At 30.2% G+C, this 15,373-nt stretch overlaps 1 protein-coding gene across 1 annotated transcript in view; it reads right to left on the reverse strand.

The window, feature by feature from the left end:
- Nucleotides 1-402: 402 nt before the first annotated feature.
- LOC107439538 (uncharacterized) overlaps nt 403-15,373 on the reverse strand; it is a 93,998-nt gene continuing 79,027 nt past the window's right edge. Inside the window, exons 25-28 of the mRNA XM_043041545.3 lie at nt 9,819-9,888; nt 6,644-6,793; nt 4,231-4,408; nt 403-1,837 (exon numbers count right to left, since the gene is read on the reverse strand). Coding sequence (XP_042897479.3) covers nt 1,622-1,837; nt 4,231-4,408; nt 6,644-6,793; nt 9,819-9,888 — 614 coding nt within the window. The 3' untranslated portion in view covers nt 403-1,621. The remainder of the gene's footprint in view (nt 1,838-4,230; nt 4,409-6,643; nt 6,794-9,818; nt 9,889-15,373) is intronic.

Genomic DNA, 15,373 nt, shown 5'->3' on the forward strand with positions numbered 1-15,373 from the left:
TGAAAAAAAATGAGAGAAGATATAGTGGATATGGTTATTTAGTTTCAGATATGAACTGTGCAAGGAATTTATGTCTGAAGTATTATACTTTCGAGACAGTAAGCCTGAAATAAATCAGAGATGATAAAGTGATTGTGTAAGGATTATATCTGAATGCAAATAAAATCTGAAAAGGTTTTAATTTTGGAGAAATGGATAATAATTTCAATCTCCTTTAGCTTCAATTTTTTTACTCGATTATAAATTAAGAGATATTTTCTCTTGTTTTGGAATATTTATGAAAATATTAAATAAATTAATAAATAAATAAAACAGTATCTTTTATAAACAAATATTTTTATTTATAAATATACACAAAAATTTGTCATAAATTACGTAATATTCAATAACAAGCCTGTTACATAAGAATGCTTTTATTTTATTTTACAATAATAAAGAAAATAAAGAAATAAATGTGAAGTATTTACAAAGAGTCATCAGGTTATTAGTCAGATCAAGCAAAATTTTTAATATTTGAACTTTAGGTTAATAATTCTTTCACTTTATTCTTCGTCTTATAAATATTTCAATCAATATACTTCTGCCATTACAAAATAATTTACTAGTAAACGGTATCGCTTTTCTTGCTCTCTTACTTAAATATTAATTTTCCACCTTAATGTGCATACATACTTTTCACAAAGGTTCTCAAAATAGATATTAAGAAGCTCATTAAAAAACACTTAGCAATATTGTAAAATACATTTTTTTAAGTTATACTTTTGTAAAAACGAATACGTACTACATTATTGCTTAGTTAAGTTCAAGCACTAATAAAAATAATTAAATATGGAACTGTGTTAAGATAATGATACCTTAAATAAAATAATAATTTAAAGTTTCAACCGTTAAACACGGAAACATTTTTAATAATCAATTTTTTTTTTATTACTTTGATAAGTATCACTTAATCGTTGTAGGTCAGTTTCCCGATTTTATACGAGTATTATAATTTCCAAGTATTAAAATTTCCCATTTTGTTTCTTCATAACAAAACCGGTGATCAAACGGGATGCCAATTACACAAATCAATCGGTTCAATAAAATTACTTTTTTTTATTGTCTCAAAGCAAATTCCGACCAATCACAAAGCAGGTTCTGCTAGCGTGACATTTTTCCCAATTATTTTTTTATTTTTGATAATCAGGACAGCCACGATTTCTTTGTGATCACGTTTTTCTAGGAATTTCTAGTACTTGGAAGTTTTATAAAAGATTAAGGAAACTATTAGTATATGAAAAACGGCTGTTAATACAAATCACCGTATGTTATTTTTTACAACCGAAATATCATTGCCCGATTTACGATTACCCGTTATACCCTTACATTGAGGTTTTTAAATGTTAAATGTTTGGATTAGTTCTCATAAAGTGGTGCTGACGTCGAAAGTCGGTAGATGAACGGTTGGGGTATTTTACCGAAGATCGGTGCAATAGCAATTGCCATGATCAAAACATCGTTCCTCAGTTATTATAAAGTACTTAAATGACGTTTGTTTGAGAAAGCTTGTGTTGATTAACATTATAAAGTTTCTGGAACAATATTTTCAGTTTCGACGTTTAAAAAGGCTGCAAAACGGTGTTCAACGATGCCATGCAATATCGGGATCGGTAAATGATTTTGCTTTCTTCATCTTCAAATCTGCGAGTTGGTGTTGCTTGAGTTTAGTGCTTTGGAGTTCAGACATGTTTAGGAATTTGTTGGATTCGTATTCATCCTCTGGAGCAGGTGTGACTCGAATGCCAGCCAAATCATCACGCAAACAGAAGAATATACCATGTTTCAGTTGTTCTCTAACCTAAAATTTAAATGTGATATTTTGAATTGTTCTGATATTCTCAATCTTTAAAAATTCTTGCAATATAGTTAGTATTTAAGTACATAAAAAACATTTTTAGAAGTAATACTTTGATTACGACAATTAAATATTGAAATATTATTTTCATTGCAATCAAAATAGAGGAATTTCCATATCTATCTTTGTTTTTTGAGAGGGGGGGTAAAATTAAGAGCAGGCAGAATAAAATTAAAAAATAAAAAATTTTCTATCGTCTTAAAGTCAATGAAGTAAACTTCAGGTTAGTAAACTTTTTGGTTCTGCTCTAATTGAGACAGAATGTCTAATAATCATGTCTAAATATTCATTTTCTTTTTTTTTATTGTGTGACATACTGGATTTAATCCATGTTCGGCAAAATATGCATAAACGCATCATTTCAATAAATAATTATTTCATAAATATAGTGACTTATATTTTTCACTAATTAAATCTTTCTTCTATTTTCAAGGGTTCTGAAAACGTCTTTAAAATATTAGTAATTTAGTAAAAGCAAACACTTTATGTTGAGAATTTTTTAAAATGCGACAGTTTTTTTGTTTTCTTAACTCGAAACGAATATTGACAAATCCTTCTTTTAGGAAATGTATAATTATTTCATTTAAAATTAATCATACGTTTTTATGAAGGAAGTTGCAAGTTCTGTAAGTAAAATAACAATAAAACAAATGTCTTTAAAAAACTATTGTTCAACTAAAGTATTTGGCCTGTAGTGCATGTAAGCAACATCTTATTTTTTAAATAAAATAATATTTTTTATGCACGAATTTTTTTTGCGTCTAAATAAATATAAGGAAAAAGACACATTTTACAAAATTTCTTTGCTTGGTCTAAAATGGGTTCAAAGATCAATTAATTAATCTTTGAACCTATTCAGATTCAATTAATTGAAACAATTATCTCAGATTCTTCGATTCACTTTAGTCACAAACTCCTTCATTCTCTCGTTTGCTCATTCTCTCATTTATGCATTCATTTATTTTCGAATTCATTTATTCATTTATTTTCGAATTATTTATTCTTCTACATTAGCATGGATTCAGCATTGATATTTAAGACGTTTTACATAATCAATTAATGAAGCTTTCATTTCGTAAACCAAGATGAAATCTTGGTTTAGTTAAGTATAAATAAAAAACAACAAAATAAAACAAATTCTTAAAAGTAGAAGAATTGTTAAGAGAAACGAAATGTTATGAAAGAACATTTCATTTCGTATAAAGATTTTTTCATTATTAAAACCTAATAATCAGAAAAAAGATACCAGAGTTTTGAGCTCTTCTTGTTTTTGTAAGATGTGGATCAGGATGAATTATATAATTTAGAGAAACTATGTGATTAGAGGAACAATAAGCGATTTGCAGGAGCTACGCTTATCAGTGGCATATCTTTGTACACATTAGTTTTAAAAAGAAAAAAGAAACTTATTTTAAAAATTTGAAACACCATTTTCAAATCTAAGTTCAGTAAGAAATAAAAAGAAATTTTAAATTCGTAAAAAGGAAACTTATGATTTTATAAAGCATCAGTTTGATTCTAATAAAGTTATGTTTGAGTTTTACAAATGCTAATGATTCTCAGACAGTCGCCAATAGACCGTTAATTACCAATCAAATATAACCCGAATAATAAGCATTTTCAAAAAAACGTTGACTGCAGAGAAAATACTGAATTAATTTACATGCCTTTTTAGACTTTTTGAAAGTTTTGGGTCGTGATTTTCATCAGATCTAAAAAAAATTTACACCCAAAATTTTGAAAATTTATGTGCACCTTTCTTGTACAATACTTTCAAATATAGACTAAATTTTGTTTTGTTTCATAATTTTTTCTTTAATTTTAACTGTATTTTTTTTCGAAATTTCCATAAAATGCTAATAATATTGGCATTACTCATAGTTACTCGATTTTAAATCTTAGCTGTCACTTTATTTTTAAGACACTGTAATTACAAGCAAAATAGTAAAAAAAATTTCGATCGCTTGATTTTTAAAAGAAATGTTACAGCTTTAATGATGGTTTCATAAAGATGATATTTTTTAACCGTGTCATTTTACCATGCAGTCATTTTGATAGAAAGCTTTTTATTTTTTTATTTTTAGTTCCGAAACAAATAAAAAGTACCTAATCAAAATGACTGCTGAAATACGGTTTTAAAGCTACAACACACCAAACAAAAATGCAACGTTTCAATTAGTAGAATTTAAAAAAAGAGCTGTCGAATGTGTCTAGGTGCTTTAAACTAGAAAATAAACTCCTTTATAAAACTCTATATTGGTTTAATAAAAAGCGCATGCAGATTCTGAAAATGAAAACCAGCTGTAAATAAAAATAAGTATTTCTTGAATGTGTACCTGATCATCAAATCTTATACGAAGAAATGGTATTAGAATACCTAATGCTATACTGGAGGCTGCAAATACATAATTAAGGATATCATCTTTATTGCTGGCCCCCACCATGCCTGTTGCGTAAGCTACACAGAGGAAAGATAATATCACGAAACAGGTCCATCTTGTTTTTATAAATACCCTAAAAAAAGAAATGTCTCTATTATCTTACAACATATTGATTTTTCATTGTAAATTGTAACATATGTTTCCTGTGTAAAATAAATAAAATATCTACAATTTAGTGTCATTTTAAGAAACAATGTGAAAAGATCACTAAAGCAGCTATAATACAAAGCAAGCGAAATAAGTACCGTGTGTACCAAGAATGGCAAACAATTGGGTACTTGCACTTCAAGAAAGAGGAACCCACACACATGACCTATGATGTCAGCGCCAGCTGATCGTTTATAAGCGAAATGGTGTGTTAAAGTTTAGCTAAGTTTCTCCACATAAGCTAGAATGTTAATTAACATGAAGTTAACTAAATATAGTGCCGTATCGCACATTGAATTTGTTGAAATATAATTATTTCTCGTCTATGTATTTTGCGTTACTTAGATTTATTATTTGTTTATGTATTTTATTGTAACCGTGGTATATTTTTGTTTTGTGAACCTGTCAACTTCGATGCATAATTAGTTTGTTTATGTTCTACATGGCTTCATGCCTGCCTTCGTGTTAACTGAGAAATATAAAGTGAAGGAATTGAAATCTTTGTGAAAGAATATAGAATGTGTTAATGAAAAGATATGATACTTGACGGGCGTGGCGTACTCGAAATAGAATGGGAAGAACAGTTTCTAACTTAAACAAATGCTACATTTCGACAACCACTCTGGATCGAAATACCCACACTTAATCACTTGCAGGTATCCAATTTCAAAAATCAACGAAATAAAAACAGTAATAGTTATATACGTGCGGTATGTCACCTTCTGCTTAGGAAACGAGCTGTTTTTTCTCAATAAGTTTCAAAATTAGTTACAAAGTTTGTCAACAAACGTGTGAAACAATGGCGGTTTTTATTGAGAAAAACTGTGAACCATGTTTCCAACATAACTTTCGTTTGCAACAAAAATGTAGGACAAGCTGTGTAGCAAACGTGAGACTCGAGGCTAGGCTTTAATCTTGTTGTTACGAGATAAATATGATATATAAACCAAAGCTCCCAAAGCCAGGACTCTGTAATGAGCCGAAACATGTAAAGTAGTATGCTTAAGAGTATAAAAAGGAAAAAATACCACACACTTTTTAATCTAATAACTGTAAACATAACAACTTACTAAAATCTAAGAATATTTGACAAGAAAAATACCTTCTTAAACTCTGGCATCAAAAGATGAGTTGAAAAAATGAAGTTAAGACAGAAAAAAAAAATGAGAACTGAAAAAGCTAAAGGAGCGAATTACGCAGTTCGTAATCTCCTTAAATGTCTTTGAGGATCTATATGACATGTGCACCTCTTTAGAACACGATTACTTAGATGATTTTACTGATGCCACCTTGATATAAAAATACAAGTTTAAGAATAACACTATTATTTATTTTTACTAAAAATAAATTACTACTGTAGCAATAAAGCACATTAGGCAATAGAGAACAGGTACAGTGTTCAAAAAATGAAACTGACACCCAGAATAAATTTTGCTTTAATTATCGGATCTTATTGTTCCAGGTCACAATCTTAATGGTTCGAGACGGCGACCACAAATGTGCTAAGTAATAAGTGCAGACGATATTTAAAATTACAAAATCGAGGTTTCTCTGAGTAAACATTTTTTTTCGACGGATTCGAATTTCTGACTCTCAAAAGCCGCAATTTTTGAAATAGGTTTCAAATAGTTTAGTCAAGAGAACTGTTCAAAGTTTGGACCCCTTAATGATAATTTTATTTTTTGCATATTTCCCCATATCTTGAGAACTTTTTAAGCGATATGAAATTTTTTGCAGACAGTTATAAAATTCGTTTATCCAAAGATGCAATTTAATGCAAAATGTAACTATTAGTAAATATTTTTTTATGAATTTATTTAGTTATAGTCGGAAGCATTTTGAATGGTAAGGTATACAATTTTGTACATCATTTTGAAAATTTTAATTCTAAATGGCGAAATAAAAAATTTGAATGAAATCAGTCGAGTAGTTTCTGAAAAATCAAAGTTTGAAAATACGACTTTTTCAAAAATACTATTAAAAAAGTACAATTCAAAACAGAAAGTCAGTATGAAATAAATGGCTTTTTTTTTTCTCCATAATTTGTAGTATTTTCTGACAAGTTTTCTAAACTGGATCGTATTAAAAACTTGCAATACTATTTGTAAGTTTTCAAAAAATTTAAAAAAAAACAGTGCACTACTTTTTTTAACCAACTTACTTTCCTCTCTGAAACTGAATACTCGTAACTCCTTCTTTTGGCTCATCCGCATCAAATATAGAAAACAAAAGAAAGAATGCGATCACACTAAAAACAATGACAGGTACAACAGACGGAAGCATGGCTCTGCCCTCCAACTTCAACCAGCAACTGGAGAAGCAAATTAATATTTAGAAATAATTTCATTCATTATTGTAACTTATTAACATGCTACCTAAATGAATTAAAACAATATTATATACTGAAGAATATGATTTGAAAATCTGAAAAAGTATTTTGAAAAACCATCAGCGATTTAGCTGTTTTGGATGTTTAACTCAACGTTGGATTTTGTTTTGAAACTTAAAAACTATTAGACCTAGAATCTTGAAAGTACAAAGGTGTGTAAAAGGCCGTAGTGGTTCAAGGGAACCGTTCGCCTTCCAATTAGGTGAACCAGGTTCGAATCCCAGCAATGGTTGGTCGATATGAATTACACACTCGGCTCGTACTGACCACAGTGCTGCCTGCCATAAAATATCCTTAGTGATAGATGAATCATCAGTTAGAGTCACCTCTCTGTCAGGCTAACCGTGGGAGGTTTTCACGGTTTTTCTCTCTATGTAACGCAAATGTGGGTTAGTTCCATCAAAAAGTTAGTTCTCCCAATACTTGATGCAGGAGTTCCCTTCATCAAAATCACACGACTTAACATTAGTAGTCGTAAACCCAAAAATTTTTTATAATTATTTAAATCTCGTTAACGGGTAAACTTACTTCTCATTTATTCTTCTTATGAAGTCGTATTATCTGTGTTTCAGAGTTTAAAAAATTTTTCAAGTACAATTGATTATTTTTCACTTCCAAATAATCTTTTATCTTGTTGCGGGCAATAAAATGTTCAAACGAAAAACTATACTAACAAAACATTTTGACATAAAATTATAATAATAATTATCTTTTACAAACAAAATGTTCCCTTTTTTTCTAGAAAATGTCGAAATTTCAAAAAAAAAAAAAAAAAAAAAAAAAAACACTGATGAATGAGAAGCAATCACAGTTGATAAATGAAGTCAGCAAAGGGTAGAGCCTCATAGTCAATAGATATAGTAAATTTTGCTTTACCGTTTTAACTTGCGAATTCAATAAAGTTAAAGTAAATAAATTTAGAATATCTTTCTCCTGCCGTGTAGCTGTTTATCTAGTTCTGCATTAACATTTCTTATTAAAACTTTGCACATGCTGGTATACATAATAGTGCAAGTTGAAAAGAAATAGCTTTGGCTAAGTTTAAAACCTAAAATTTTTATCGCCAAATATCACAAACTTAATTTGAAAAATGTTATACTTCTTTGGTCTCGAAAGTTCTTTGAAAGAATGGAACAAAATATCAACTGCATTGCATAGTAGAGAATTTTTTGACTATTTTATAGCTCTGCGTAAATGTAGAGTATGATCTCTATAAAAGTTGTAAATATGTAACAAGTAGCAATGATTTCATGTTTTTCTGAAAGTTAATCTGCAATATTTTAGTAAGCATCAAAATTTTTTAATATATTGAGTAGGCCACTAAATTCCCACATTTTTTTTTAAAGTTAAAGTTTAAGAGCATTCCATATTCTCTGCCAATTGTGTTGCAACTCTGCTTTATTTTTTATGCAAATGTTGATTAAATCGCTTTTCATCGAACTCAATTGAACAGCTAGGCTTGTTTTTGTAGTCAAAAGTTTTTATTTTGAATCACCGTCATATTAATCACGAGCTGTTCTTTCAACCGATGACCCCATCTCCATACACAGCACAAATGTCAGGAGCAACTATTGTTGACTCAGAATTTTGACTTCAAGCACAAAGTACTTAGTATCAGAAATGCTCTTTTTCTCAATTTGGCATTTCAAAGCCCAGATAATTCGAGTCTAGTTAATAACCTGAAACTTAGCATAAAGTACCCCAAACAAAAACAAATATATTCCGATACAATGAAACATCGTCTTTTAAATGCTCTGTAACGTTATGCCAAAAACATTTAGCAACTTGCGAGATGTTAAAAATTTAAATAAATGGTGAGAACTTTTGCCAGTGTGTATAAAAATTGTTCAATTGTGTATCCAAATTACTTTTCATCCTGTACTTATAGTTCTCAAAAACCTATGAAGATTACGTTTACATTTTTTAAAGGCTATTCTGTGGTTTCACAGACCATACGGTTTTCATGCATAAACATATTTCTATTATTATTTTTATATCTTTAGACCATGATTTGACTCTTGTTTTTTTTCCGCTTCTTACCAAACGTTCGAATAAAATCGTCACGTAGCACCAAATGTAAGGCAGTATTTTAAATTTGCAAAGTGCATCACAAAACAACAATAATTGTGATACAATAATTGTAATTCAAAAGAAAAAGTTCGCTTGGTTTTCTAATTCATAGAACATTAAACTTATGATTTTGATCGTGTAAGCAGTTTTTTCCACGAAAATAATTAGGGTTCTAAAAACTCTGCAATTGACAAATATATATTTCCAACGAAATGACTAATGATTAAACTAAGAAGCATCGATTGCACAAATCCATATATTGATTTTCTTTTAAAGAAATCGTCGAAAGGAAATAATAAGTGCAATACCTTTTATTCAGCCATAATGACGCACTTACTAAAAGCTCTACTATTCAAACTATTAATGTTATCTAAGTCTTCTCTGACAGAAAATGGGAGCATATATATTTTACAGTGTTTATTTATTCATTTTTTACTGTAAAAAAAGTTTTAAAAAACTTCTTTTTTTCTGTTATTTTTAAATTTAATTCTTACATAATTATAATACTTTTTACAGAAATAATAGTCCCGATAGAATAAGAAAAGAATAATAGTCCGGATGCCCACATTGATATAGGCACTACGCTGTGATTGTGATGAACTACGGTTCTATCGTTGGTTGCAGCTTGAAGCCCTCCCAGATATAGTTCAATGGGTAACAGCTTAATTGAGAAACATGGGCAGCGGTACTATTAATATTTCTACCGTACATCCAGACGATTTATACAACATATCGTTGATCAGGATATAGTGGTGTCCTAACCTTCATGAATTTTCTGGTCTACAACTGGCTGTAGCGGTAATGTTGGAACTGAAGTTGTTTTTTAAAAAATTAAAATAAATGTATAACTATTATCTAATCATGTATCCAAACTTACTTATATTTATGATCAGAATAATCATCACTGGCTATGGCTGCTAACACTATATTCATCACAGCTGGTATGCCTGTAATATATAAAGTTTTATTATGGTAGTCTTTTCTAATATCAGCGTTATTTTTGTCACTTAATTTGCATAGAAACTAAATCAATGAAAAATAAATTTGATTTAAAAGTTTGAAAAAATTTCATGTGGTCTCAGAAATAGAGTCTTACATCAAACAGAAAAATTTAATAACTTTCATCCGAGTTTTAAAACTGATTTTGACTAACTACAAGGTCAGAGGGTCATTCAAACAGAATGACCCCAAATTCAATAATCTTATAATTTAAGGATGTTGTTCGAAGGCTATGTCGTAATATGTAATGATGCTTTTTTGCGAACAATATGCTATTTCTATAACTGCTGTTGAGTTTGCAACTGTTACTCATGACCGTTAGATCAAGCTTAGCCTATCTAAAGCCAGCGCTGTCTTCGTTTATTTTGAAAATGGCGCAAAACGTCGATATGAAGAAAAGCCACAGGTTTGTTAAAATGAAAAACGTTTGCTGTCTAATTTTTTAATATTTAAAAACTTACTCCAATGCAGCATTACCTGGGCTCATAAAATTTGCAAAAATCGAGAATACGGCAGTGATTTTGATGATTTTATCCAGATGAAAAATGTCACCAAATTGGCGATTTTTAAAAGAATTTAGTAAATTTTAAAATATTTAAGTTCTTCGTCTATTCTAAAACCCAAATGATTTTATAAGGCAAGATTACATACATAGCTTAAAATTATCGCATTGCTTTAAGTGTAAGGCACTTAAACAATGGTTTTTTTCCTTTTCTTAACCACAGAGCTTCGAAAAACAGCGTTAAACCAACTATATTCTCGTATACGTTAACTCTTCCGCGCCAATTGTCAGTCTAATTCTTACAGATTTAAATTAACAACGTTAATGCATGTCAATTTATATCTGTATCATTTTGCATACTGTGCATATCTAAACATAGACTTCACAGTAATGAAATGTGTCCCAATGAAAGATACCGGTAATCTTCATTGAGTCTTTGGAAGTGACAGTAGCCACATTTCATTTTATAATCACAAATTTCAGAAAATACATTTTTTTAAATATATTGAGCAGTGTCCTTCTAAAAGTAACAAAAAAATATTTTTTGGGTAGTCTTCTTCTAGAAGTAATAAATTATAGCATTATCTAATTATACATTTAAATACCCGTGTTGCATTTTCATTAAACCAGATTCAACAATTGTATAGCTCAAAAAAATTTGAAAAATATTTGTCTGGATAAGATTTTTAAGGTTGGAGTACCAGCCCATTTATAGCAACTCAAGTTGGCTCATTGAAGTCAACTAGGTATCGGTATATAATCAGTTCATGACTTAGGTTATGACAAAGTATGTAACTATGTATGGCCAAATAACGCTTCTTAAACGGATTTAAATTTGATCAGTAACAACGAAACAGCTATTATCATGATTTTTTACACGTTGAATAACAAGAAGAAAAGTATAAGATTAGTACCTTATGGTACAGGAACTTTGAACGTGCGCTAACTCAATGTCAAGATGGCTACTTTAAAACTAATAAAGTGTACTTAACAGTCAAATTGTAGCACCCGCTGTCGCGAAGTCCTCCATGTCCCCATAGCAAATCAATACCTCTGGGGGCACAGATCCAGGAGTTTCCGTGTCTTCAAAATTGGTTCAAAAATTGCAAGGCTATGGAGTTGAACATTAGTAGTCGTTAACCCAAAATTAGATCGGCTGTTCAAAGACAGATATAAAAAAAATAATAATAATGGGATAGAGCATTTCCCTTCTAATGAAGTGAACGGAGCTCGAATCCCAACGATGGCTGGTCGATACGAATTACTCATCCGATCACAGTGCTGACACTAAATATCTTCAGTAGTAGACGGATCATGGGTTAGAGTGCCCTTACCGTCAGGCTGACCGTGGGAGGTTCTCGAGATCTTCCTCTCCTCGTAACGCAAATGTGGGTTAGTTCCATCAAAAAGTCCTCCACGAAGGCAAATTTCTCCCAATACTTTATCCTGGAGTTGCCTTGTCTTCTGAAGTGGGTTCAAAATTACAAGGCCACCGAGTTGAACACTAGTAGTCGCAAACCCAAATTTTGCTTGGCTGTTCAACGACGATTATAAAATAAAAGTGGGCCCCGGCTCAGGGGATAGAGTGTTAGTAGTATACACCGTTGTATAAGCGGCGGAAGTGACGTCACAGTCAACCGGAGCTTGTTTCTGCCCCAACCGGAAGTTGCTTATTTCTGCCCGCCCATAAACCGGAAGTGACTTATTTCTGCCCTCCTATAAACCGGAAGTTGCTTATTTCTGCCCGCTTGCTTATTTCTGCCCGCCTGAAAATCGAAACTTCGTCTGCAACGTCATGGGGAGCTTATTTCTTTTTTTCTTAAGCCTAACATATTTTTAGTTTCGGTTTCTGTTTTTAATTTAGTTTGGTTTTTTTAAATATTATTTAATTTATTAGTTTTTTGAGGGTGGCAACACTTATTATTTTTAATATTAGTTTTTAAGGATGGCAACACTTGTAAACTTTGTTATTTGCGGGAGATATTGTATATTATGAAGTTATGACGTCATCTCTTATTACATAACACATAAATGATATCATATTTTAACTCTAGTGGCGCCATCTGTGTGGGAATGTTAGAGATAAAATAACTTTAAATCTATTTTATCATTTAATTTAAATATAATTAATGCTGAGGATTGAACTCATCATGTGGTGATAAGAGATAACGATAAATAGAGGTGGCGAGAGTAAAGTTTTTCATTCATCATGGATCTTTTGAAGTTCAAACATCCCTTTACATCTGTCCTCGCAGGTCCAACAGGTAGTGGTAAAAGTTATTTCATAAAAAATGTTATTGAAAACCAAATGATACATCCTTTTCCAAAACATGTGGTATGGTGTTATGGCGTTTATCAAAAATTATATGATGAGATGCCTAATGTTGTTTTTCAAGAAGGACTTCCCTCCGATTTGAATCAATATTCAGATGCATTAATTGTGATTGATGATCTCATGAGTGAATTGGGAAATGATCCTCAATTGACGAAATTATTTACAAAATTTTCCCATCATAAATCTCTTAGCATTATTTTTGTGGTTCAAAACATTTTTCATAAAGGAAAGGAAATGAGAGAAATATCCTTAAATGCTCATTATCTTGTATTATTTAAGAATCGAAGAGATCAATCGCAAATTACACATTTAGGACGTCAATTGTACCCTCGTAAAGTTACTTTTTTTCAAGAATGTTATGCTGATGCCACATCAAAACCTTATGGTTATTTACTCATTGATTTAAAGTGTGATACGGAAGAATCTTTACGCATGCGTACTGGTATGTTTCCTGGAGATACTTATTATGTGTACCAACCTCGATAACTTCATTTCAACTGTGAATTTCAAGGAAATTAGATGACAACTTTAACCATTGTTTTTGAAGGTTTTCAACTTTTATCAACACCTATAAATAGGACAGACACTCGAAATTCAAATCATTTGAAAGTAAGATGTCCGTATGTAATGAGCGAACATTAGAGCTCATGAAATTGATCTCTAAAACTAAACATTGCAAGTCTCTTTTAAAAAAGTGTTCAAAAACTGAAATAAAAACTTTGTGTGAGTGTGTATTGAATGTATTGTGTGGTAATATACCACTCACGAAATCTCAGAAAAATAAACTAGCTCCTCATAAAGAAAGTTTAAGAAAACTTTCTAAGAAGAAATTGCCATTGTATAAGAAGAAAAAAATTCTTGTACAGAAAGGAGAAGGATTTTTATCATTTTTATTACCTGCAGCTATTTCTGTGATTACTTCTTTAATTCATGGAGTACAGTAAGAAATTTGTGTTGGTTCCGGAGGATAGAGTACAAGTAGCGGAACACTTATCACAATTGGATCAACAAATGAAGAATATTCTACAGAAAAAGGACTTAGCAGATGACGAGAAAGCAACTCTGTATTTACAAATATTGCAGAAGTATACGCACTTTTCAATTTCGAGACCGAAAAAACCAGAACCTCAAACCGATCACGAGGAAATTACGAACATAGACAATCCTCTAGTAGAGTCTGCAGAAGAGATCTCTTCAAATATCAAAAAAGAAACTGAAGACTTGGAGGGAAAAATTCTAACTGCTGTTCCAGTTCGATTTCAAGAAAAAGCTAAAGATATGTATCAATTCTTAAAAAATAATGAATCTCTCCTTTGGAACGCTAAAGGTGAAATTATTCATGAAGATAAAACTGTTCCTGGAAGTAATATAGTAAATCTTATCAATGACTTTTTGCGAAATAGAAAATCAGCTCCAGTGGGGAGAAATGTATTTTTAAAAACATTAAATGATATTCAATTACCATCACATTTAGATGTAAATAAAAAATTGTATAGTAAAAATAAAATTGTTAAGAAACCTATGATGTATGCCCGCAGAAGTGCTTGGGTGAAACTTTGAATAAAATTTTATTTATTTTATTAAAATGTATTTTGTCTTTATTTTTTTCACAGGTGAAAAAGTTTATATTATCAAGGAAAAATTTCACCCTTTATTAATTAATACAAAAAGTTTTAGAAAGAGGGATAGAATTTTCTGAAAAACTGGAAATTTCCTTTTTGCAAAAACATAAATATTTTCTTAAAAGATAGAAAGATAAAAATATTTTCTGAAATATTAGAAAGTTTTGTTAAAAAGTTTGAAATATTTTTACGAAACTAGCAAATTTTTAACAAAAAGTAAAAATATTTTCTTAAAATAAAAAATTTTTGTGTAAAAACATAATGTTTTCTTAAAAGATAGAAAAATTTTGTTAAAACGTTTGAAATATTTTTACAAAAACAAAAAAATATTATCTTAAAAGAGAAAATTTTTTGCAAAAAACAAATATTTTCATAAAAGATAGAAAGTTTTCCTCAATAATAAAAATATTTTCTGAAAATTTTGTTAAAAAGAATTAAAAATGTTACACTATTGCCTACATAACAATATTTAAATGTAAAATTTTATAATAATGACATGAGAGACACTAGATTTAGTTTCATTCCTTTTTTATTTTCTAAACACAAATCTTACACCATATTTTTTCTTTACAAATTGATACATCTGAAAATCATTTACATATAATTGATTTGAAATATGATACATAGAATAGCCTTGACAGCGTTTGAGTAAAAAGTAAATACAATATTGTCCACATACATTGGATGTAGGTGATTGAAACACTTTGGAATTCCATAGTACGTCCGTGTAGGAAGCGGTATTCACGTTGTAAAATCCGGGAGGTTTCCCATATGAGTCATAAAACTCTAACTGTCTTTGATCATTCACAAATAACGCTAGCCAGTGAGTTCCAGGCTGTGATGAGTCATCTGAATTCGTGATAGCACATGTGTTTTCTCGGAGACTCGGAAGCGTATCTCTTGAATATACGCCTTGAAAGTAAGGTGTTGTTATCTTATCTTGCGATAAAATGTAGAATAGTTGCAATCCATCC

Source organism: Parasteatoda tepidariorum, chromosome 1, assembly GCF_982258835.1.
Source record: "Parasteatoda tepidariorum strain Cologne lab strain chromosome 1, Ptep-v5.0, whole genome shotgun sequence".
Classification (NCBI taxonomy): domain Eukaryota; kingdom Metazoa; phylum Arthropoda; class Arachnida; order Araneae; family Theridiidae; genus Parasteatoda; species Parasteatoda tepidariorum.